This window comes from Colossoma macropomum, unplaced genomic scaffold, assembly GCF_904425465.1.
Source record: "Colossoma macropomum unplaced genomic scaffold, Colossoma_macropomum, whole genome shotgun sequence".
Lineage (NCBI taxonomy): Eukaryota > Metazoa > Chordata > Actinopteri > Characiformes > Serrasalmidae > Colossoma > Colossoma macropomum.
The window spans coordinates 32438471-32462187 of record NW_023494787.1 but is presented as its reverse complement, the minus strand read 5'-3'; the positions used below and the strand labels follow the sequence as shown (position 1 = coordinate 32462187).

Here is a 23717-nt window from a genome sequence, read left to right as displayed (position 1 = left end):
TTTTTTAGTGATTTACCTGGATCCTCCTTTATAATGTCTCTGGCAAATGTCTGTTAATTAACTCTTACAGATACTCAAATATCAAAATTAGTACAAGTTCACATCTCTAGTTGAAACCCCCATTACCAGGCTAGAGGAAATTAGCATTATCTTAGCGGGGCAAAAAGGTACACAAAAGCTGCTTACGAAGTGGTTTCTGCACTAACGCTGCTACATGATGACATGCTTGGCTGCCACATGCTCATGATTTAGTGATTATATCTGACTCTCAACGTAAACAAAAATTAAAGTCTAGTGTGTGGTCTCTCCATACTGTGCTGTAGCCAGTGTTGAGTTCCCAACTGCCTACCCATCTACTGAGACAGCCAAGAAAAGCTGTGTCCATTAGCGAACAAAATAAACCCACAGATAATGATCTTTTTCTCACAGAGAAGTAAATCACAGGGTAAAACGCATCATGCAAAGACTGAATTTAAGATGTTGTTTTAATCTTTATAGTCTGTCAAGCAGCACATTTTTCATGTACAAGTCTGCCAATACATCACTATTCATAAAATGAAGTATTTGGGACTGCGTTTACCTTGATTAACATTGCAGAGAAATACAACATTTATTTCTGTAGGGTTACAAATGCTGGAAAATGGAAGATATTTTGTTGCAGTAGCTCAGCGTCACGTAAACGTTCTGCTCTTCCAGAGTACAATTAATACATCATCAAATGAGGTGTTTCATTCCAAAATGCTGTATATCTATTTATAACAATTTTAGATATAGCAAGTTTTTGTAAAGAATACAAAAAGGTAGAATTAATAGTATGGCGTTGAAATTTCTTGCATGTGTAAACCCCTTTCTCCAATAACTTTCATCATGGGGAGAACAAAGAAGAACATTTTTGGAAGTGTTCTATAATGCACTTTGAAATGAAAGCCCTCATATATCTTGTATGATTTCGATATCTGTGCATTCCTAGTTTGAATGTTTGTTTTGGTTCAGATCAGGCCATCGAGAAATAAATAAAAGACCATGTTCATGTGTTTAGAGTGCCAATGAAGGTGAGAGGCAAAAATAGAGAAGGAGTGAATTAAAAAAATGGCGATGGGGGAACAAACAGCCAGCCATTCTTAAAGGATTATCTGATCCTGGAGATGGAGAGTGTTCATTCCTGAGCTCCAGGATTTGTGTTTGTGTGTGTGTGAGAGAGAGAGAGAGAGAGGGGATATCACTACCTGTCGTCTGAGTGACATTGAGCCGGATTCACGGTCAAAATCTCACTTTAATTTAATTTTGTCTCCATCAATAATATAATTCCACTCAGTGCCAGGGTATTACACACTAATGAAAGAGCTTGCGTACAAACACACCACAAGCATACAGACATAAGAAGGCGAAATCTCCCATTTGCGAATCATAAACACACTTTATTATTTATGTCCTATCAATATTTAGAGGATGGCGGCCACAGTTTTTCAAAAGTTTGTGACGCGGCTTGTCCCTGATAGGTTTGCTGTTATGGTTCTTAGCTAAATGCGACAGGTTTACACAGTTTGATCGTTGATCAGACTAAAATACTATAATGACAAGCATCACATCCTCGTGGTAATATTTTACCTGATAGCCACATACATATTTATATTCATATAATTCAACAAACAATAAAACTAACACAATTTTCGCCTTACCACAACTGTAGTAAATTAGTTGAGATGTTTGGTGCCTGAAATATGCTTCTTTAGTTTTGTGCCGTATCTGTGAGGCTGATGTAGCCAACCGAAATTATGATTATACGCTATCAATTCAGAAGCTAATACTACGGTCGACCTAGCATCACTTTTTCTTTTCTGCTACTGAGACTTCAAGTATCATTGAGTACCAAGCTGATGTTTTTCAAGTATTTATGATGACTATCTGAAAGTACCTTGCTCAAACTACACCCTACTAACCCACAAGAAGAAAAACATAGCCAATAATATAGCACTAGATCTCTTTAATTCACTTAAACAATACTATTTGCAGTAAAGGAACTGCAATATTTGTATAGTACTTTTAGGGAAACATTTTTCTGTTTCCTTTGTTAGTCAAACAACAAAGAATGCATGAATGCAATATGTTTGCTGTCACAAATTGCATATATACAAAGTAAACGGCCTCACGCCATTCCTAACATATCATACCTAACATGTTATAAAAGAACAACAAAAAAAAAAAAGCTCAACAGGAAGCTAGCAATCTCCTAGGCTTCAAGGTGTTGAAGTATTTACTAAACAATTTACTGAAAAACTGGAACATACAAAGTAAAGATGATGTTAGAACTGCTATAAGTTGTATTAATTCTAGTTTGTTTAAGTCAAAGTACACCACTGGTAGCTTGATAGATGTCTGCACAAGGCAAATTCACCCAAATTTCGTATGAAAGTAAATTAGATCATGTTTCCATCAACTACAGTTATGCGAAGAAACTTTAGATGACGTAGGCTACCATGATTAAGGGCTGCATGGAAACGAGTAAGATAGAGGCATTTAACTCAGTTTTTGCTTGAAGTAGAATTAAATTTACAACCGGTTGCCTTTTTTTTTATTATTATTATTATACACCTGTGCTCTTCGCAGCTCAGAGACTCCGTGCAGGACGAGCAATGGCCCACCTGATGAGGGCTGAAATCTCCGTGCTACCCTAAAAAAGTCCACGCTGCATCTGGGAACGCATTGGATTAGACATTTCAGAATGTCAAACAACCTTCAAAAAGCTATGTGCCACAATCTGACCTTCTGTTGGAATCGCAAAATCACGTGACTAACGGCTTGATACCATTTCCATCACTTTTTTGCAATCGACTTTAGCGATATTCTACTTTTCCACCTTGTTCTAGCATAAATTCTTTTTGTGATATTTGGGATATTTTTTTTTGTTTTGTTTTTTTTTTTTTTAACTTTGGGCTTTTCCTTTCAAGGTTTTTTTTTTTCCTTTTTTGCGCATTTTCAAAATTCGCAAAAAAACTGGTGTATGGAAAACCTGCTATTGTTTAGTGCTGTGTGCAAGTTCACATGGCTTTGATTAGCCTAAAAATACACAAAATGTTTGCTTTTATTTTGCAACATTGAAACCGTTTTTTGTTGCCAGGTTTGTAGAAGTATGACTGGTCTGGAGACTTTTCCGCCATGTCAGGTTTGCCTGGGCGCATCCTGCACCATTAAGTAAAATTTCTACTTTTAAATACTAATAACGCATGGTAATATGGCAAAAAATTCAAAGTTCATTACCTTGCCAGAATATCTAATGCGTTACTTTGCATTTGTTTACTTTATATTTGCACAGACCGTACTAGCTTATGGAAAGAACCACAATTTTTTTTATATATAACACCTTTAATACACTGTGGTCTTTTAAATTGCTTTAGTAATAATTAATTCAAGCTAAAGTTGAAAAAGATGCAGAAGAATAGAAATTAAAAACTTGATTAAAAGAATAGGTTTAAAAGGGAAGTAATGAAACATTAAATTAAAAATTGAACTAGAATAGATGTGCTGGACAGTACAGGAGAAAAGTGCGGTAACATTAAAAAAAAAAGCTGTGGAAGAGTGGCACCTTATATAAATGATACCGTATAAAGTTTCTAATCGGGGTATCATTTATATTAAGTGCCAAGCCAAAATGGATGATATACCCATGTCTACTACCTATTTTTTATGTTAACAAAATGGGTATGCAGCTTCTGTCATCACATGGCTGCTATAACACATGGTCCCCTGACCGACTTTACATTTCTTTACGTTATGTTGTGCTGCAAGCAATTTTGTAATATTTCCGGTTAAATTTGTTTCAGAATCTGATCAGATTTGTGCTTGTTTGCACTCCAATGTCTGAGTATCCAGCATTTTCTTCTGTTACTGGGCTAATACTGTTTATTGGTTCGGTGCCATTGAGAGCTCATACCCTGTCACTTAACCTCGGGTGTGCTTGAAGTGATACACTTTGGACAACAAACATGCCTTGGCTGATGACATTTGGGGTAAGGAAAAAGTGCAAATGTGATTTTAATGGTGAACTATTGCTTTATATGTCTGCACCTTTTTACTATATGTGAAGTGGATTTTGCATAATTGTGTTGGATATTATTACTATTATTACAAAAATGACCCCTTAATGGGTTTTTCATGTTGGGCATACCTCCGTAGGGCTACCACATTAGCTCATAACAGCCCGTGTGTGTTTCTGTGGGTTGCAGCGTTGCACATTGAACCCCCAAAGCTCCAGCTTGGAACAGACCCAAGCTCGTTGACTTTTTGGAGAGTCTATGAGAGAACCAGAAATAGAGAGGTGTGATGGCACTGTATTCACTAAACACTTTTTTCTGCCTGGGTGAGGTGTCACTTTCTGCCATCTCTCTCCATAGTAGAGTGTGTGGGGGGTTTACAGTAGAGCACTATTTTGGGATGTGTCCCATGCAACAGCAGTTTTATGGTTCCTAAATACAGCAGCGTTCAGTTATAGAGGAATGTTTTCTAACATGCATGTACAAAAGGGCTCTGGGGTCTTTCCAGAATATGCTGTTCAGACACTTAGCAATACTTTTCTGCTGTGAGGTAGCATTCCTTTACTGCTGTATGGCCATGATGAAGTCCCTTAATTAAGACTAATATCCTTTAATTAAGATCATAAAGTCTACGATGCTTAGTTTCACTGTTTCTTGAGGATTATAAGGAGGTTTGGGTAGTTATGCTTCATGTAGTGGCACATCAGTGCACATTTGTATGTGTTTGTGTTTTAATTGGGGATGTGGCCAAATTGCTGTGCTCTTGCAATGTCATTGGAAACGTTATTTGAGTGTATTGCCTGTAGATAAATGTTCCCCTTGTGCAGTTCTTGAAGGTTTGTTTCTGTTCAGTGCCCCTTATCTGTGGTTGAAAAAGCTTTTGGGTTGAGTCACTGCTACTGTGGTTATTTGGTGAATTTATAAGGATGCATGCTTGAGTGATGCATGAAGCATGGTATCAGTGAGGGTTGCTTAGCTAGCTCAGTGCTTTTGCTTGGTGATGTGTGCCAAACAATCAGAAAATGTTTTAGAGGTGGGCAAAAGTCATTACGTTTTGAAGGAAGACTACTACATCTCCAGGGACATAAACTAACAAGTAAAAAAGACAGTTTTGATTTCAGGATGGCTTGAAAAGGCACATTCTTCCATTAGAGGAAGAGGGGCACAATCTAATACACTGTGTTTTTTCAAAATAATTTTCAAATTATTTAAGCAAAATTAAAAAGTGTTTTATGAAAATGACACACATTTTGCTAGAAATAGCGCCAAATGTCTCTGAACAAAGAAACTGCTGATGGTCTCAGAACAAGGGACTGACCACCCCAGACTCCAGACCTCAACATCACTCAGTGTGTTTGGGATTACTTGGATTGTGAGGAACTGAAAATGCAACAGACTTCTAAGACTGAATTTTAGAGGTGTGGAAAAATGTCCCTACAAACTTCTTTGAAGAATTGTGATGTTAAATGTATTTAAAAAGAGCACCTTATTAGAGGCTGTTTTAACTGGAAATTAAATAAATGCAGGGTGGTCTCTGACTTTTGCACAGTACTGCATAGAGCTGGGCGACATGGCCAAAAATGTTATCATGATAAACAAAATTCATATTGTTCGATATCAATACATATCGCGATAAATGTCATCATTATTTCTTTCAAGTTTGAAGGCTGATTAATTGCTGTTTTAAACTATCCTTTATGGTCAGAACATGACAAACACTCACCAAACAGTGGAACATTTCACAAATCTGTCATGGGAGAGTGGGAGAAAGTTTCTGGTGAACAGAAAGAAAACAGATTATTTTAACTGTCTGGTGACGACTGCTAGGCTATCCCGTTACAAATGCTAAACAAGTGGCTAACAACAGTGCTAAACTGTTTAGTTTCTCAACAACGTCAGCTTAGTACGAACAGCAAACGTTAGCTGGTTCGGTACGTCAGTGATGGATCACACCACCTCACTGCCAGCACTCCTACCACATCACAGTATTCACACACCAGCTAGCAGACATCTGGATTTCTCTATTCTATCGTAGTGTTTGAGGGGTGAACCACAATATATCTAACGCCAGACATACGGAGTCCTCCTTGTAGGTATGTTTAAACTGAAAGCGGTGCTTTTGTGTCTTGTTTGATCTACAGTATCATCAATTCGGCGTGTTGTGCGAGTGACGGAGCACTGCTTCAAGTTAGCCAGCTGCTAAAAACAGCTAGCCTGGAAAGATATCTCTCTCCCGCTCTCCAATGCCTCACAGCTTCCTCAGTTTACTTTGGTTTAAATCAGGGCTGTAACTTGCATGAACCCACTTCCTTCTTTGACTTTCGTTGCTTGGTAATGCACTAGATAAAATATGAGCGCTGTAACAGCGCTTTAGTTGTGTGGATCAGACGTGATTTAACGCTGCTAAAGCTTGTTAAGTTAGGATATTAGGAAAGAGGTGAGTTCACTGTAGGACAGTACAGTTGCACCACTTATCTCGTCACTCACACTTGGTCACAGGAGAATAGATCACCGGTCGCTCCACTCACACGGAATGCATAACTCCACGTTTCAGACGTTGCTAAAGTATATTGGCGACTCAATTTTACTCGTCGCCCCCTCTCTCCCTAATCATGTCAAAAAACTCGGACGTGCACCCTCTCCTGGCAACAGCAGAGTAGTGTCGCTTTCCTTGCCGAAGAAAACACCACCAGGGCTTTCGCTAGAACATGGAAGTGTGAGAACGGTGTATTATATCGAAAATTTATCGAACATTTCTTATCGCTCTATCAAGGAAAAGTTATATTGCGATAATTGTCATTATCGTTTTATCGCTCAGCCCTAGTACTGCATAAAATTGAAGGTTCTAAACAGCTAGCGTGAGAGTGTGTGTCGCAGCATGGGTAGGCGGGTGGAGCTGGTCTCTGGATCAGTACTGATAGTCACCTCTGGATCAGCAGGGAAAAGCTCAGTTGAGGTGCTGAAAGAGGAATAACTTGTACTTAAAAGCTGTTTTGACTGGAAATGAAGTAAATGAAATGGTGGTCTTGAGTATGCAGCCACTGGCTCCCAGGCAGATTTAAAAGTCTCTTCAGTGACAGGCTGTTTGTGACTGTGAGTCGAAGTGAAATACACTCCTAGCCCTTACCCTAGTCTTCCATTCCTTGTTTGGAAGTTCATTTGAAACTGTTGGAGAAAGTGTATGTGTGTGCATGTGTTTGTCTCAGCGTCAGTGCGTGTGCGTGTGCGTGCGTGTGTGTGTATGTGTGTGTGTGTGTGTGTATGTGTGTGTGTATATATATGTTGGAGTGTGAACGTGTGAACAGATTAGATGATTTGTTATTTGGCAGGATGGACTGAAAATGAAACTGTTCACACCTCTCGCTCCCCCTCCTTTTTTTTCTCTCTTCCTCCCTCTCTCCTCTCTGTCTTCTGGGAACGCATTAACTGCGATTTTCTCCAGAGAGCCATGCAGATGAGATGGAATCACAACACACACACACGCAGGAATTCTCAGCAGACTTATCAGTTGATTAACCTCGTGTATACTTTGCTAATCTACTGATTGCTCATGCCTCAGTTATAATAGCTATGCTAACTACCCCAAGTCCCTTAATTCTCTAGGAGTAGAGAGCTAAAAACCTCTGTTTTTCTGTCTGCGTGTCTCTCACATTCACACGGTTCACTCCCAAGTGGGTTACCATGGTGACGAGTTGTGCCCTGCATGGTCATAATGGGGAACCTGACACACCAGTTACCTGAATTTTTGTGTGTCAGGATATGAATGTGCAACTCTAGTGTGGGCCACACACTGGCCATCCACTTTATTAAAAACAACTACCTTGCACTTCCACTCACTGGCCGCTTCGTGAGCTCCACTCACCTTATTTAGTGTCCAGTACATATAAAATTTTGAAAATAACACTTTCTGAATTAAAAATAATTATTGCCATCAGAAGTACACATGCTAATGCAATATATGATTAATGCCACAATTTTTTTGACCCTGTTAACAAATTTTCCTGATTTTGACCTTGAGCTAGTTAGCCTGTGGTTCACATACAACCTTTAAATTTTAAGTGTCACTGAAGGGTCTCTTGATGAAAACTGTTATTTCTAGCCATTGCAAGGTAGTGAATTTGTTTATCACTAATGTACATAAAGTCTGAAGTATCATTGGCAAGCAACAGTACAGTGCTTGAGGGAGAACTATGGCTATATCTACACACAGACTAACAAAAGCAATAGCAAAATTAAAACGCTACTGTTTCCCTTGAAACAATGCATTAAGTTGTATGAGGCTTTTTATAACATGCAGCCACTGTTGCTCTCCACGTTGGTGATAAAAATCGGAATCTGCATTCACATGATTTTCATGTTCACATGTTCAGATTCATGTGAACTTTGTATGCATGTGATGAAAATAATATAATAAGATTACTGAAAGTAATTACATTCTAATTTTGTCCACTTGTTTGCAATTTATCACAATGAACTATACACAAGAATCACGTTATTTTAATTGTTTTACAGCTAAAAGTAATACTTATGTATAAGTCATTGTTGAAATAATAAATAGGTTGTCTGCTGATCTTTGAAACAAAATGAAAAACCGAAATATGCTAAGTCAAAGTTGCCTTCTAATTTAACATAATTGGTTTCTGCTTGTAAAAAATTGAAGTATACTCTCTGTCCAGAAGTTTGTAGGTTCCTGCTCATCCAGTATTCTTTTTTCTGAAATTAAGTGTGGTTTAATAGGTTAATACAAAGTCCCCCCCCGCCCCCCTTTGCTGCGGTAACAGCCTCTATTCTTCTAAGAAGGCTTTACGCTAGATGTTGGAACATTGCTGTGACCATTTTTTGCATTCGGCCACAAGAGCATTAGTGAGGTCAGGTACTGATGATGGATGATTACTTTTGTATCTTGAATGACACTTCAGCTCACCCTGAAGGTGTTCAGTTGAGAACCATCACTCTAGAGAATGCACTTCCACTACTCCACACCCTAGTTGTGGGCGGGTTTCTGACCTCAGGAGTTGGAGTGGGCTGTTCTCATGATAGTGGTATGGTAGTATGTGTGGTGCTGGTACAAGTGTATCAGGCACAGCAGTGTTGCTGGAGTTTTTACACAGTCAGTTGTAGGTTGAGAGTGGTCCACCACCCAAAATATCCAGACAAGAGTGGCTCTGTGCTCCACTGGCTACTGATAAAAGGCTACAGGATGAGTAAAACAAATTGAGCACAGTAACAGACGAGCTACAGTCTCTAAATGTACAGTTGTTTCAGTTGAGTTGGTTGCGAGTGTATATATGTAGCTAGCCTGATACTGTTTAAGACAACTATGACATGTATTTAGGTGACTTTTTTATTAGGAGTATGGCTGAAGAAGGTAGGAGTGTGGTTAGAGTTAACTCACCGAACTATATTCATTTATTTGTTAACTTACCATACCTTATAAAGTTAAGTCAAGTGTGTTTTTTATTTTTTTGTCATATGTACAGTATACCAGTGACATTTGTACATTGAAATGCTTGTGGTGAGGCTTAGGTGATCAATTTCTAAAGCTGTATAACACAGTATATACAGGGGGGTCTTGGCACTAGGCTGAGGAAAGCAGCTGCTGAAGTGTATGTGTTGGTGTTAAATAACCTATTCTAAAGTATTTATCCATTTTAAAAATGGGTATTATTTCCGATTGTATCAGTTATTTTCATTAATCTCAGTCTAGCCTCTCCACCTGGTCATGATGCATGTGATGTGGTGACACAACTATGTGAATACAGTGTGTTATGACCAAGGCAATTATGTGATAATCCTTCTGTGTGATTTTCTGCATGTAAAGAGGGAAGGTGTAATAAAGTTACACAAGTATAGCAAATAAAGGACTGTTGAGTTTAGGTGTTTCACCCATTGTTACCAGGTGGATAAAATTAAGCACATAGCCTTGTCTCGATAGACAAACACTGGCAGTAGAATGGGTCGTACTGATGAGCTCAGTGACTTTAAACTTGCCACCGTCATAGGATGCCACTTCTGCCACAAGTCAGTTGATGAAATTTCTGTCCTGCTAGATCTGCCCCAGTCAACTGTAAGTGCAATTATTGTGAAATGGAAGCACCTTCAGCCGAGTGCCTGTTCTCTGTTAAATCACTCACTAAATTGCTGTTAAGTCATTCACAAATTGCCTCTGGAAGCAATATCAGCAAAATAACTGTGCATCATGCACTTCACGAAATGGGTTTCCATGGCTGAGGAGCTACACACAAGCCTAGGATCCAAATACACAACGGGGAGAGGTGTAAAGCACGCTGCCACTGGACTCTGGAGCAGTGGAAATGCATTCTGTGAAGTGATGAATCACAGTTCTCTATCTAACAGTCCTATGGATGAGTCTGGGTTTGGCAAATGCTAGGAGAACGTTACCTGCCTGACTGCATTGTGCAACTGTAAAGTTTGGTGGAGGAGGGATAATGCTATGGGGTTGTTTTTCAGGGGTTGCCGGAGGCCCCGTAGTTCCAGGGAAGGGAAATCTTAATGCTTCAGCATACCAAGACATTTTGGAAAATTGCATGCTTCCAACTTTGTGGGAACAGTTTGGGGAAGAACCTTTTCCATTCCAACATGACTGTGTCCCAGTGCACGAAGTAAGGTCCATGAAGGAATGGCTGGGTGAGTTTGGTGTGGAAGAACTTGACTGGCCCGCACAGAGCCCTGACCTCAACTGCACTGAACACCTTTGGGATTGTTTTTCCAACATCAGTGTCTGACCTCACAAATACTCTTCTGGATGAATGGGCACAAATATCTGCAGACACACTCCAAAATCTTGTAGAAAGCTTCCCAGATAAGTGGAAGTTGTTATAGCTGCAAAGGAGGAACCAACTGCATATTATTGCTTATGGATTTAGAATGAAAGCTCCTGTGGGTGTAATGTGTAATATATATATACGTGTGTGTGTATGCGTGTGTGTGTGTGTATATATATATATATATATATATATATATATATATATATATATATATATATATATATATACATATACATACACACACATATACATGTATACACACATACTGAGGTGTAACATACAAATATAGAACTGTAAATAAATATGCACAAATGTACTGACCATGTATATTCTTAGTAATGTTTATAACCAGCATAAAGTGGCAAGTGACAACCGAAAACTGTTGGCAAGTGAAAAATTGTCCATAAAGTGACGAATGAAGAGAAAAACAGTAATAATGTAATTGTATGTAAGTGCAATATTATTGAAGACCAAAACTGAGTCTGTAGCTGTAACAGTGAATGACATACCGGCAGTTTTGAAAATGAGCTACTGTTAGAAAAAACATGCTCACTAGTGAAGAATAATTATGAATAAGAGCTACCAAAAGCTATAACATTAGGAAGTGTTGCACTGCAGTTTTATAAGTAATCTGGGTCCTTTGGACACAAAGAAGATGAGAATTTAATCAGGATTATGTATGGAAAATGAGCTAGCATTGGAACATTAGCAGTTGTGTGGCTGTGTTTCAAAGTAATGAAGTGGATTGTGGGTGGAATGGTCCTTTGAGACTTTTCTCACGCAAGATGATGTGTAAAGATCAGTGTGTCAATGATTAAATTAATGTTTTAATCAAATTATCACATTATGTATATTCACACCTCGTATCTCTCTCTCTCTCTCTCTCTCTCTCTCTCTCTCTCTCTCTCTCTCTCTCTCTCTCTCTCTCTCTCTCTCTCTCTCTCTCTCAGAGGTGGCGGTGTCGTCGTTGCTGTGTCTGTCCTCTGTAAGAGAGTTACCTGTGCAGGTGTGCGAGTTATATCAGCAGGGTTTTATACTGGCTGCTGTTCATCCGTTTGTTCACTCGTGCGGCCCTGCCAGAGCAAACCTACAGAGGCAGCTACACCGTGCTGTGCTCATCAGAGAGACAAACAGGTGCACACCCTCACATGCACATTGGTTTTTGCATAATATCAGGATATGTGGTTATAGACCACTGTAGTTGTGCGTCATTCTGTAGTCCTCGTTATGCCTGTATTGGGACCTCCGGGTCTAAGCTCTATTTCTCTGTGGCCAGAATGAATAGGGTTTTCGAAAAATCGCCTCTATCGCACGCTGTGTTAAATAAAAATGTTCAGAACCCGATACGGTTTGTCCTGTGTACATTTTTCTCCCGAATACCACTGGATCCTCCGAATTACAAGGTTGTTATTGTTATTAATACTAATATTGCTACACGCGAGCTAAAGCTACTGCGCATCAATTTTATGTCACTAAGCTACACAAAGCTAAGGCGGGCTGTGGCGGTGCTCTGACAAGTTGTGCTACCGTATCGAAATGTTATACCGTAGGGCATTTTTACGGGTATACCCGTAAATAAAACCTCTAGATAGGATATTTTGATACGCTAAAACTCCTTATACTACCCATGTTAAAACTACGAGGCTGAATTAAGCTTCTTTTTTTGCAAGCTTGTTGTTTGAATGTTCCCGTTCCACTTTAAATGGTGCAGCAGCTGTTACTAGCTAGCTATCACAAACATTAGCAAACGAGACAAAATACTGACCTGTCTTTTCTGTGAAACAGCAAAAATAAGTTAATGTTACTCAGCTGTTTAGCGGAAATAGAGAAACATCCTCATGTCATTCCTTTCAACCCTCCATGAAGCTGAAGTTAGCTTCTTTTTCGCCAGCTGCTTGTTCAAATTTTCCCATTCCACCTTAAATGGCGCAGCAGTGAACGTGACTGCTGCGCCATTTAAGGTGGAACGGGAAAAGTTGAACAAAAAGCTGGCGAATGTCCTGAGAAAATGTCCTCAGAAAAATGTTACCAGCATTAAAATAATAATTAGGATATTTTGAGAGCCGAAATCAGTTCATCAGGGGTGAGCAGTCATATTAAGTTGAGTCTATACTGAATTAGCCTGAGTGCAGGTACGTTTGTAACTAGATCTTTTCAAATCAAGCTAAAAGGAAAGATCTATCATGTTTCAGTGAGCATCAGATAAAGAGCAGGGAAACCTGCTGATTTTGTTCTGACTTCTTTTCATCTGCCCTCAGTCTGTAAATGGAAATGTACACTGACAAAACCTGCTTAAGGAGACTGCCAGTCTAATGATGTGAATTCAGTGCACAGCAGCATTAGCTCACATGTAGCAATATTCATATTTCAACTCTTTAACGACCTCGTAATTCGGAGGATCCAGTGGTATTCGGGAGAAGAATGTTCATAGGACAAAACGTATTGGGTTCTGAACATTTTTATCTAACACGGGGCGATAGAGGCAATTTTTCGAAAACCCTATTCATTCTGTCCCTAAAGAAATGGAACTTAGACCCGGAGTTCCCAATATGGGCATAAGAACATGGCGCCGACTACAAAATGACGACACGACTACAGTGGTCTATACATGTCCAAACTATGTCCAAAAATACCCATACACCCCTTCTGGTTAATGAAATTATTTACTTTAAGGTGCATGCAATGCTGACAAAGCTTTTATAATCATATAAAGCTTTAACCAATGTAATTGTTTGCTTTGGAGCAGCTGCACATGAGCCTAAGGCATTGGTGTCCAATATTATCCACAACTTACTGGTGTTTCTGCAGGATTTCATCCCAACAAAGCACACCTGATCAGTTGTTAGAAGACTGGGACCAACTGATTAAACAAGTATAATAAAGGGTGCCTCTGCTTGTTTGGAATAAAAACCTGAAGCCACATCGGCCCTTTGCGGGCAAGATGGGACACCCCTGACCTAAGGTCACCATTCCCTATGCCAGCTAGAATGGTATAGAGCCCACCAGCATTGGGTTGTAAAGCAGTGGAACTGTGTTAATAAGTGATGGTGCTCAATCCAATACCTTTGGGATGAGTTGCAGTGGTGTTTGTGATCCAGAACTGATCATCCAACATCAGTACCAGACATCACCAGTGCTTCTGTGGCTGAAGGCAATTAAATCCTCACAGCAATGTTTGCAAATTTAATATAAAGCCTTCCCAGAAGGGTCGAGGCTGTTACTGCAGTAAAAGAGCACAAAATCCCTAATCTTGATTTTAGGAGAAACGCTGGATGAACAGGTGTCTACAAACCTTTGGACTTCTGATGTGCATTACATACAGTCCTGTGCAAAGGTCTAGGCATAAGTACATTATCCAGCGCCATTTATCTTGGCAGTAAGTGTTTATGCTTGTAAAACCAAATATATTATTATATAAATGCAAATAAACATAAGTACAATCAAAAGTATCTATTGTTTTTTTGTTTTTTTTTTTTACCAGAAAAAGTAGTTGATGTCTTGAGAGCTAGTTCAAAGAACAGAGTTTGGTTCCAGGTTTCTCCTCGATGCCCCCTGACATTGACCAAATTGGATTTGTTAAATTGCATCACCAACACACTTGACTGAATGTAAGGAAGCACTGATTAACCAAACCAGGTGTTGGATGATGACTACAAATAATACTGGGCTTCCTCAAGGAGAGGTTTGGGAATGGTTAAACAAGCACGTTGACAAACAAAATCATTGCTTATTCTAGTAATATTATTTGTATTTATTCTAATATTAGCGTTTTCACAAATGTTCACTGCTCAGATAAATAGCTTTTAAATCTAATATTCTCAGGTGCCTAAAACTATTGCACAAGTCAGTAATTTAACTAACTACCTACATGAAATAAAAATCTCCTAAGCCTAACCTTAAAGTTAACCCTAATCTCAGCTCAGTAACCAGAAAAGTGTTTTAATCCTTTTAGTTTAAAAATAATTACGTTACATGTTTTCTGAGAAACAAAAACAAACAAACGCGTGTACATACACAGTCACATTTACTTTCTTAAAGTACAATGAACACTTGAACACAGTGGTCACGCAAAAAACAATTGAACAGTTGTCACCTTTAATGCCACCAAAATCAAGAGAGGGAAAGTATTTTTTTTTTTTTCATTTCCTTTGCCTCTCTGTCTTGAGAAGCTGTTTTTTGTTAGTATTTTGTCTGTTTTGTTTAAAAATTAACTACTGTTGTTTAGGAAGTTGTAATCAGATTGCATCAGTTTCATTAACAACATCAACATTGTAATTTCATTAACAACTGTAATCATGATAGTTGTAATATCATACGTTATTTATTTATTCATTCATTTTGCTTATTTTACAGCTGTTCAGAGAATGGCGTGCTGAAATGCGTGCGACCTCGTCTGGAGACAGACGTCTGTTTCTCTGGGCTTCAAGCACCTGACCCGGAAGTGATTCAGGGCTATGTGAAAAAGGTCAGGTCTGCCGTGTGTCTTTTTCTTTCTGTCATATTTTTGACCTGGTGCTCGTTTTCTTTTTCAGTTCACATGCAAAGCCAGTTCATTATGCCTTACATGCAGTTGGAACAGTGCAGATAAAATAATGAAGCACAGGGGACTAGAGAAAGTGACTGACACCACACATTCACTGTCTGTGACCGCCATTATTCCATGACCTTTCTGCCATTTTGGTAATGACATTTATATAGAGATAAGCTGTGTTTGACTATGTGTGGTTGCATGTGAGGATGTTTAAGCCATGTGACATTTACTGATGGTTTAAGTCTGTGTGTATGTGTGTTTGTGTGTGTGTGTGTGTATTTGGGGAGAGGACTGTGAGAGTGTGTACCAGGAAGATAATATTAAAAAACGGTTTGATTACCCTTTTCTCGCATTTCTGCAGACGTTCTAGCTAAAGAGTTTGCGGAATGCCAGCTGGTGATTAACTAGAGATACTGCAGTTAACTGCAGATACATGAGTGTTTGTATTTTGTCGAGACATAATGGAGAGTAATATGTTTATGTCCAACTGAATGATAATTTTTAAAGTCCATTTTAGTTTAACTCCTGCTGATTCTCCTGCAGAGTTTTATTGCAGCTCTAATCATATCTGTGTGATTTCCACATTGAGATTCTTCTGAGCTGCATAAATGTAGAGAATGTTTTTTCACTTTAACATGTTAGATTAAGGTTGTTTTTACACAGAATTTGTTTACTGTCCACAGCAGGGTTTAGTTTTTGTGACATTGGCCTTTATTCATCAGAGTTATTTTTGTACATGGAGACAAGCAGAGATTTTAGCGCAAATGAGGAATCAGTCTCAGTGCATGAAATCAAGCCCCTGTCTACCAGTATTTTACATTACATATTCATACATGTAGCTCTAATTCATGAAGCTCTTTCGGCAGGGAGCCAATAAAATGGCAGTATTCAGTGTGAGAATAGATGTGCGGTAGAGTTTGAGATCGAGCAGTGAGTGCACTGCTGCCCCTACTTACCAAACTTTATAGTGTTAAAATGATGACAACTAGAAAAAAAAAATTGAATTGTTTGATTACGTCATTAAGAACACCCAGTTGCCATTTTGGTAGGGAAGCTGTACCACTGACTGTGATCTTGTCACTGTTTCTGCAGCTACAACCCTGCAGGTGGATAAAGACAGTGCAAAATAGATCAAAATGACCATGAAAAACATGAAAAGGTGGACACATTAGGTGCAGTGTCCACAAAACATTGTGAGAAGATTAGCTAGATTGGTGGACTGGATCCTTATAGCCCTCATATCTCCAATGTTCAGAAAATTCCAAGCCGTGAGATTTTACAAGAACTAATAAAAGTGGCTACCAGAAGCTACCAAAGCCCTTAAAAACAAAATCATGCATATATGTGGAGCTGAAGTTAGCTTCTTATACACCAACTTACTTTCGACCTTTAATGGTGCTTCAGTTGAATAAAGGTGCCAGAAAAATATAAACATAGAACGAAGCTGGCGAATAAGAAGCCACCGTCAGCTTACTTCAATAAATGTATTAATTTACCTCAATAAATGCATCCTTAATCAAGAAATACCTTAAACCTTCGCTTAGAGATGTGTAATGAGCATGTCACTGCCTAATCTGATGCTGGATCCCAAACCACACACTTCTATACTTTAACTACTACACTACAGAGTGCACTTCTAATGCGCTATTTTTTGCAAACTACTTAGTGTTTCAAGAGGCAGCTGCAAATGTCAGTCTTGACTTTGGGTTAAGGGTGTAAATGCATCATATTGCAACAGTCTACATCTGTTTTAAAATTGATTATAATTGATTCTCATAATGTTCAGTGCAGTATGCATACATTTTCTGGCTACTTTCAAACACAAAAATAAAAATTATAGCTTTATTGTCTATTCTACTACTGTGTAAAAACGTTCTCGTTTTTTGTCAATAATCATTGTATTTATAAAAAAATAATACTTAATTGTACCAAAAATAAAAAAAGATTAAACGTAAGATTGAACAGTTTCCTAAAGAATCATATATGAATGCAATGGTTCTGAGGTCAGAGATTTACACCCCTACTGAAGGTTCTTTCTTCTTGTTGATCTTGACACCTGCAGGTGCAGGACCTGGCTGATTCGGGGGTCCTGTTTGTCGGCTTTCTGCAGCAGCCTGGTGGGGGGCCGTGTTTTCTGGGTCACGGTGATGCTGATGAACTCTCCTCCCTTCACTCCAGCCCCTCCCCTGTACACCAACACACACAAGCCCCAACAATCAGCCCAACCAGCCAGGATAAACACGTCAACCACTGCAAGAATGAGGACAATCTTAAGGACCTCCAAAAGCAGAGCTATAAAAACAAGGCCTCTCCAAGCCAGGACTTTGGAAGTGAGGCCAAACAGCAGCAAGAGCAAGAAAGCTGCCTATGCCAGAACCACCATAAGTCTTTTCCTGTTGAACACCAACGTTCAGACCATCAATTCCCTGAGGCAGGTAGACAAGAGACACAGACAGAGGACCACACACACCAAGACAGAACAGATGAGCCCAGATCCAGCTCAACAGAACCAAACCTGGCTGAAGGGAATTGTCCCCTTCAGGCCAGCAGTGAGAGCCGAAGGCCAGAGAACCCAGAGCGAGTCAAGAATCCTGACAAAGCTGGAAAACAACCTGGAACCACCCAGTCCCTCAACCGTGAGCTATAGTTTGTGACATATAGATGGGAGCTATCTTCTTTGCTTTTCTCAGTGTTTTAGAGTGCCCTTATTGTTCATCAGCATGATGTTGCACTGCAGATGTGAGAAAGTTTCAGCATTTAAAAATATACAAATCTTTCTTAAAATGAAACTTTTCCTCAAAAAACATGTATTACTTAATTACGGCCGAAATTCTTATAAATACACTGGCAGAGAAAAATGTACTGCACAGGTACATTTTTGTTTCCCAAGGTACGAACAATGTAAATGTACTCTTAAAGGTGCAGCCATGGTTTTGCAGGAGAATTCCACAGATTCTTCAGAATTTCTGCAAGATTAAGTCATTAAGATGTAAACGAAGTCATTCCAAGTGGTTTGAAGTGAAATACTCTATTCTAGAGAAACTTACGGAATCAGAATTATTCATAGCAGAAGGGATAGGAATCAGATGTCTAAACCAATCAATGCCTCTAAAAGCTAGCTCACATGAAGTTATTACATGAAATTATTATTGTTATAAATACACAGCCTAATGCCTGAGACATTGTTTTACAATAGTTTTAGAAAGTTTTTGGCCTAAAATGTTGATTTCTAGCAGAGAGGTACATAAAAAGTGTTACAAGGCAAAACAGTCCACAAAACAAACTTATTTTTTTTACAGTTTACCCCTATTTCACTGGCATCAACACTACAACTAAAAAACTCAGGCACTTGTGGGTTCACTTGTCGTTTTGTGTAAATAAAATGGCTATATTTATGTTGAAGGCATTGCAAGCCCTGTTTCCTGTCAACACTTTTCAGACTAGTAAGTTTCTCTACAATACACCATTTTGCCTTGCCCCACTCTGAATGGCTTTGTTTACATCTCAGCAATTGAAAAGCTGAAAGTATGTGGACACCCCTACTAAATATTGAGTTCAGGAGAAAGCCCTGCCAGAAGAAAGCCTCGTTTGTTGTGCCACAAATGTACACTTAAAAAAATTATGTCTTGGCAGATGAAATCATCTTGAATATAGTTGATATATCTAAAATTTGTCACTAAGATTGTTGTACGAATATTATTAGGTTATTTACATTATTTCTAGATATTTCTTACTTGTTTTAAGTAAATTTATCAAGTGAAAGTATCAATTTATAGGCAGATGTTATAAGAAATATTCTTGTTGCATGGTGTAAGAAATATGCTTGAAATTAGCCAAGCTGCCTGCCAGTGTAGTGGATATAGGATATTATATTGTCTGCACTTACCAAGACCCTAAGATTGGTTATTGTTAGCTCCAGCAGGACAGCAGTCCAAAGAATAAATTGATTTACTAACCAGATCAAGCATTTGCAGTGACCATCTCAGTCCCTGATCTCAACCACACTGAAAAACTCTAGGTTGAGGTGAAGAGGAGCTTTACAAGTGAGGACTGGTGACTCTAGAGAGATTTTGTGTGGAGGAATTGTGGCACATTTTTTATTTTTATTTGAATAATTTTCCTACTGAAAGATTAGATTCCTCTTATGAGTACAAGATCAAGCTGATAAAGTGTTGTTGCTGTGACTGTATCTTCCCTCTGACCAGCAGTCTCTCTGTGTTGTGTAGGTGTGCAGGTGTTCGCTCTCTATAACCATGCTGTGGTGCTCTCTGGGTCGCCAAGGTTCTATTCTTTGAGAATTCCACTGCAGGTGCACAAGGAGGCTGGGCTTATCACTACAGTCGACACTCACTGGCTTGATCATATGACCCAGCACTTCAGAAGCGGCGCCCAACTCATCGATGGCTACTTTCACATAGGAGATGATACGGGTATGGCAGCTAGCAACACATGAAAGGAGGAAATAGCTGCACATATCCCGTGGTCACTGTAGGCTTCTAATAGAAGTTATTGGTTACCTTTGCTTAATCTAAATACTTGCATCCATTTTTTTTTTTCATTTAATGTTTGCTGTTGCATATTCTTTAGTTAATTCATTCATTATTCACAGTCTTGGTTGTTCTTAGGTTTTCAGTGTTGTTCTTAGGGATTTATTAACTCTACAGTTAAGTCAACCAGTGGACTGAAAAGCCTGAGCTTTAAAGCATACGATGTCAACTGTTATTTTTAATATGTGGTTACCAGTTTTAAAAAAATGCAGTTCTTCTTAAAAAATGCTTCAGTTGTTCCTGAGCTTGTGCTCACTTATTTTTCAATTTTTAAATTCTGAGATAAAACACTGAGTGAGCTTATAGGCTGCAAGGGGCATATTTATGTCCAACCCAGATTTTTTTTGTCTTTTATTTTACATTTTTAAATAAATAATATAAAACATAATTGGTTTAATTCATTATAAATTCACTTTATGAAAAACTCTTCAACAAGCATTATTCTAATTCTACCCAAATATTACCCTCTCTCGGTATGTTTCTCTGCTCTTTTTCTCCACAGAGTCGTCCTCCACTATAGAGAGTGTGTTCATATTCCAGAGTGCTTCTGATGACATTATGACGGCCACTACGTATGACGCAATCGTAGTTGAGCAGTGGACGGTCATTGATGTAAGGCCTTGTTGATCTGTGAGCCCATGTTTGTCATTTTATACAAGGATTTCTTTTGAGCTTAGTTTTTTAATGCATCCTAGTGAATAGAATTTGGTCTACTGGCAATACACTTGAAACTTAGTACCAAATGTTTTCTCTGTAGGGTGTTGCTGTAAAAACAGACTACATCCCTCTTCTGCAGTCTTTAGCTCCATACGGATGGAGGCTAATGTGTGTACTGTCCACTCCCATAGTCAAAACAAACAGGTATTCACACTGAACTCACCCTTAATCCTCTTGACATATGAGATAGAGCCCGTTAACATGGGATGTTTGGGTTTTTGTCTTAGTGACGGCAGTTTAGCCACAAAACAGATCCTCTTCCTCCAGAGACCTGTGCTGTCCCGCAAGAGGAGAGACTTTACGGTTTGTACACCACTCTGTGTTCTTTGTGAAGTATTTCCATTGATTTCTTTAGTACTGTAGCTAAATGCTCCTCTGCCTATATTTAAAATCATAGCCTTCAGCTCCGCAACAAAAAGAAAATGTATTGGCTCTCAAAAAAAAAAGAAGCATTTTTTTGTTAAAATTATATATATATATATATATATATATATATATATATATATATATATATATATATATATATATATATATATATAATATAGAAGGTTCACCTACATTGTATCTACACTCATTGTCCATTTTATCAGGTCCACTTACCATATAGGTGCACTTTTGTTAGCCCCCCTTTACCTTGTTCTTCAAAGGTCAGGACCTCCACAGAGCAGGTATTATTTGATTATATGCACCTGTGAAATAGCTGAAGTAGCCAAACCCACAAATTAGAAGAGGTGTCCACATACTTCTGGCTAGTGTATTCAAGTCCTGTACTTCAGTTAAAGTAGATACTGTTGGTAAAATATTAAATGAATAAAAGTTCTCTGTTTATATTTCTACTTGAATTAAAGTACAAAAGCACTGGTTTTTAAGTATGCTCAAATACCAAAAGTCAATAATGTGATTTATTCTCGCTACTATAGAATTTCTATTACAACCTGTTGTTGTGTGGCTGCAGACTTGAAAAATGGGGTTTAAAACTTTTCTGCTAATTAAAAAATAGCATTAATCAGAAACAAATTACATTCTGAATGCTTTTCAGAGATGTAGCTAAACTACAATTGGGCAAGTGGTATTTAGGGGAGTGGTTAGTGAAAGGTGTGCTATGATTGGTTTGCTTCGGTTTGAAAGCATGTCATGTTTTTTTGGAATATTTTTAAAAATCCATTTTTCCTCTTACTTTAGACTAACCAGTGACAACACGTTTGTACAGAAAGCAGTGGAGTGAAAAGTAGGATATTTTATTTTGAAGTGTAGCGGAGTGAAAGATACCCAAAAATAGTATTTTAAGTAAAGTAACAAAATATCTGTACTGTAGTTACTGTCCACCATTGCTTCTGGCCACACAATGAATGCCAAAATAGTGTTAAATTGACATTTAATGATATAAAATGAATTAAAATAAAACAGTTGTGCAGTAGTACAAAGTACAGTAATAGTCTAAAATATCAGTGTCTATTCCAGTTCTGTTGATGTTGTCTTATGAGTTGCTGCTCCAGCAGACACAATTACTCAGTTTATTTCTGGCCACAGATAAAGAGGTTGCTAAATTTAGCTAGGAGCTGTCTATGACAAATGTGTAAAATAGAAACACAGCTGGCAGTATGTTAGTTTGAGAAGCTCAGAAGAAGACAAGCCTTTAATTGGTGTGTGTGATTGCCTGTGTTTTTCAGAGGCTTCACCTCAAAGGTCGCAACAAGAGGAACTTGAATAGTAAAGAGACTGTGGGGAGGGAAATACTGAGTGCTGCATCTCCGACAGTGACAGTGGAGAAGGAAGCAGAGAGAATGGCGAAGGAGAGCGAGAGCTGGATGAAAGATGAAGAGATGGAAAACAAACAGTGTGGGAGAGAGAGCCTGGAAAGAAATGGTGATGATGCAAGGACTTTGCAGGATGTTCAAAATAGAGACGTAGCTCTAGAAGAAAAGGTGGAGGTTAAGAGTGCAAGCACCAATCAGGACGCAAAGGGCGGAGTCAAATGTGGCTCACAGGAAGAGGAAGTGAGGCCGCTGGTACCAGAACGAGCACTGTTCTCTGGCGTGTGCTGAGTCAGGTGCTTTATTGAATTATGGTTGTGTAGCCAAACATGCTCTCATTAGCGTTGCCTCACCAGTTTCCCTCCAGGGAATCCCTGACGCCAAACTAAGGATTGTTCCAGTACTGTTTTAGCTCAAGTGAAGGGTGGTAGGGGAAAGTGAAGTTACATTAACAATCATGTGTGAGAGATTGAGTAGTTTGGAAACCCCGAAAATCAAATGTGATGTTCTTGAAATGTTAAGCAATAAAAATTAGTTTACAGATATGGCTTATAAACAGCTTTGTCCACCATAATTTCTGGGCTTGAAAAGAGAAATGCGTCAGGTCACAATGATATCCAGGCAAGTTCAGCTGCTGAAGTCGACACTTGTCCTCACAACCTCAGTCTAACGCCCTTCACTCGAGTAAGTAAAATAATGGAACAGTTCTTAAGATGGCCCCAGGGTTTCAACTGAGGGGAAATGATGATACCAAGTAGTTAAGGGGTTGTTAGAACTGGGCGGCTGCAATCAGCTTTGTCCACCTTTTTTTTTTTTTAGGTTTTCAAAAGGGAAATGTTTTGGGTCACAATGATGATACTTAAGTTCACTTGATCCCTCACCCCTGCTAGCTGGCTAGTTAGCATGCCAAAGGCTCTACACTACTGCTCTCCAAACATAAAATTAATGTATCTTACCTTCAGACATCTTGAAAAAACACATTTTGCATTACAGGATTAGCTCACTGTAGCTGACCTAGCAAAGGGCAAGTGCGTTTAGATTGAAAAACCGCACTTGAGTGAGTCAAAGTTGGTGAGGGCATATTAAAACAGTACTGAAGCAGGCTCTATATGTACACTACACTGAGTTGCCAGTGTGTAGGTGTGTTTTGTAGTTTTGTACTTACTGACAGTAGCCCTTCTGTTGCTGCATAATTTATCAGCTTTCCTCTACCTCGTCCATCATTGTAAAACAACCATCACAGGGCCACTGCTGACCGGATATTATTTGCGTGGTGGTAGGGCTGTGGTACTGTGTGTGGCACTGGTACAAGTGTACCAACAGAGTTTAAATACTTTTACAATTACATG

General features: G+C 38.8%; 1 protein-coding gene across 1 annotated transcript in view; it reads left to right on the top strand.

Annotated features, from left to right (window-relative positions):
* The window catches only part of rftn1a (raftlin, lipid raft linker 1a), a 37665-nt gene extending 15006 nt beyond the window's left edge, over positions 1 to 22659 (top strand). The window contains exons 3-10 of the mRNA XM_036567005.1: positions 11770 to 11953; positions 15173 to 15284; positions 17413 to 17986; positions 19577 to 19780; positions 20400 to 20509; positions 20655 to 20758; positions 20842 to 20917; positions 22285 to 22659. Coding sequence (XP_036422898.1) covers positions 11770 to 11953; positions 15173 to 15284; positions 17413 to 17986; positions 19577 to 19780; positions 20400 to 20509; positions 20655 to 20758; positions 20842 to 20917; positions 22285 to 22659 — 1739 coding nt within the window. The remainder of the gene's footprint in view (positions 1 to 11769; positions 11954 to 15172; positions 15285 to 17412; positions 17987 to 19576; positions 19781 to 20399; positions 20510 to 20654; positions 20759 to 20841; positions 20918 to 22284) is intronic.
* The last annotated feature ends 1058 nt before the right edge of the window (positions 22660 to 23717 follow it).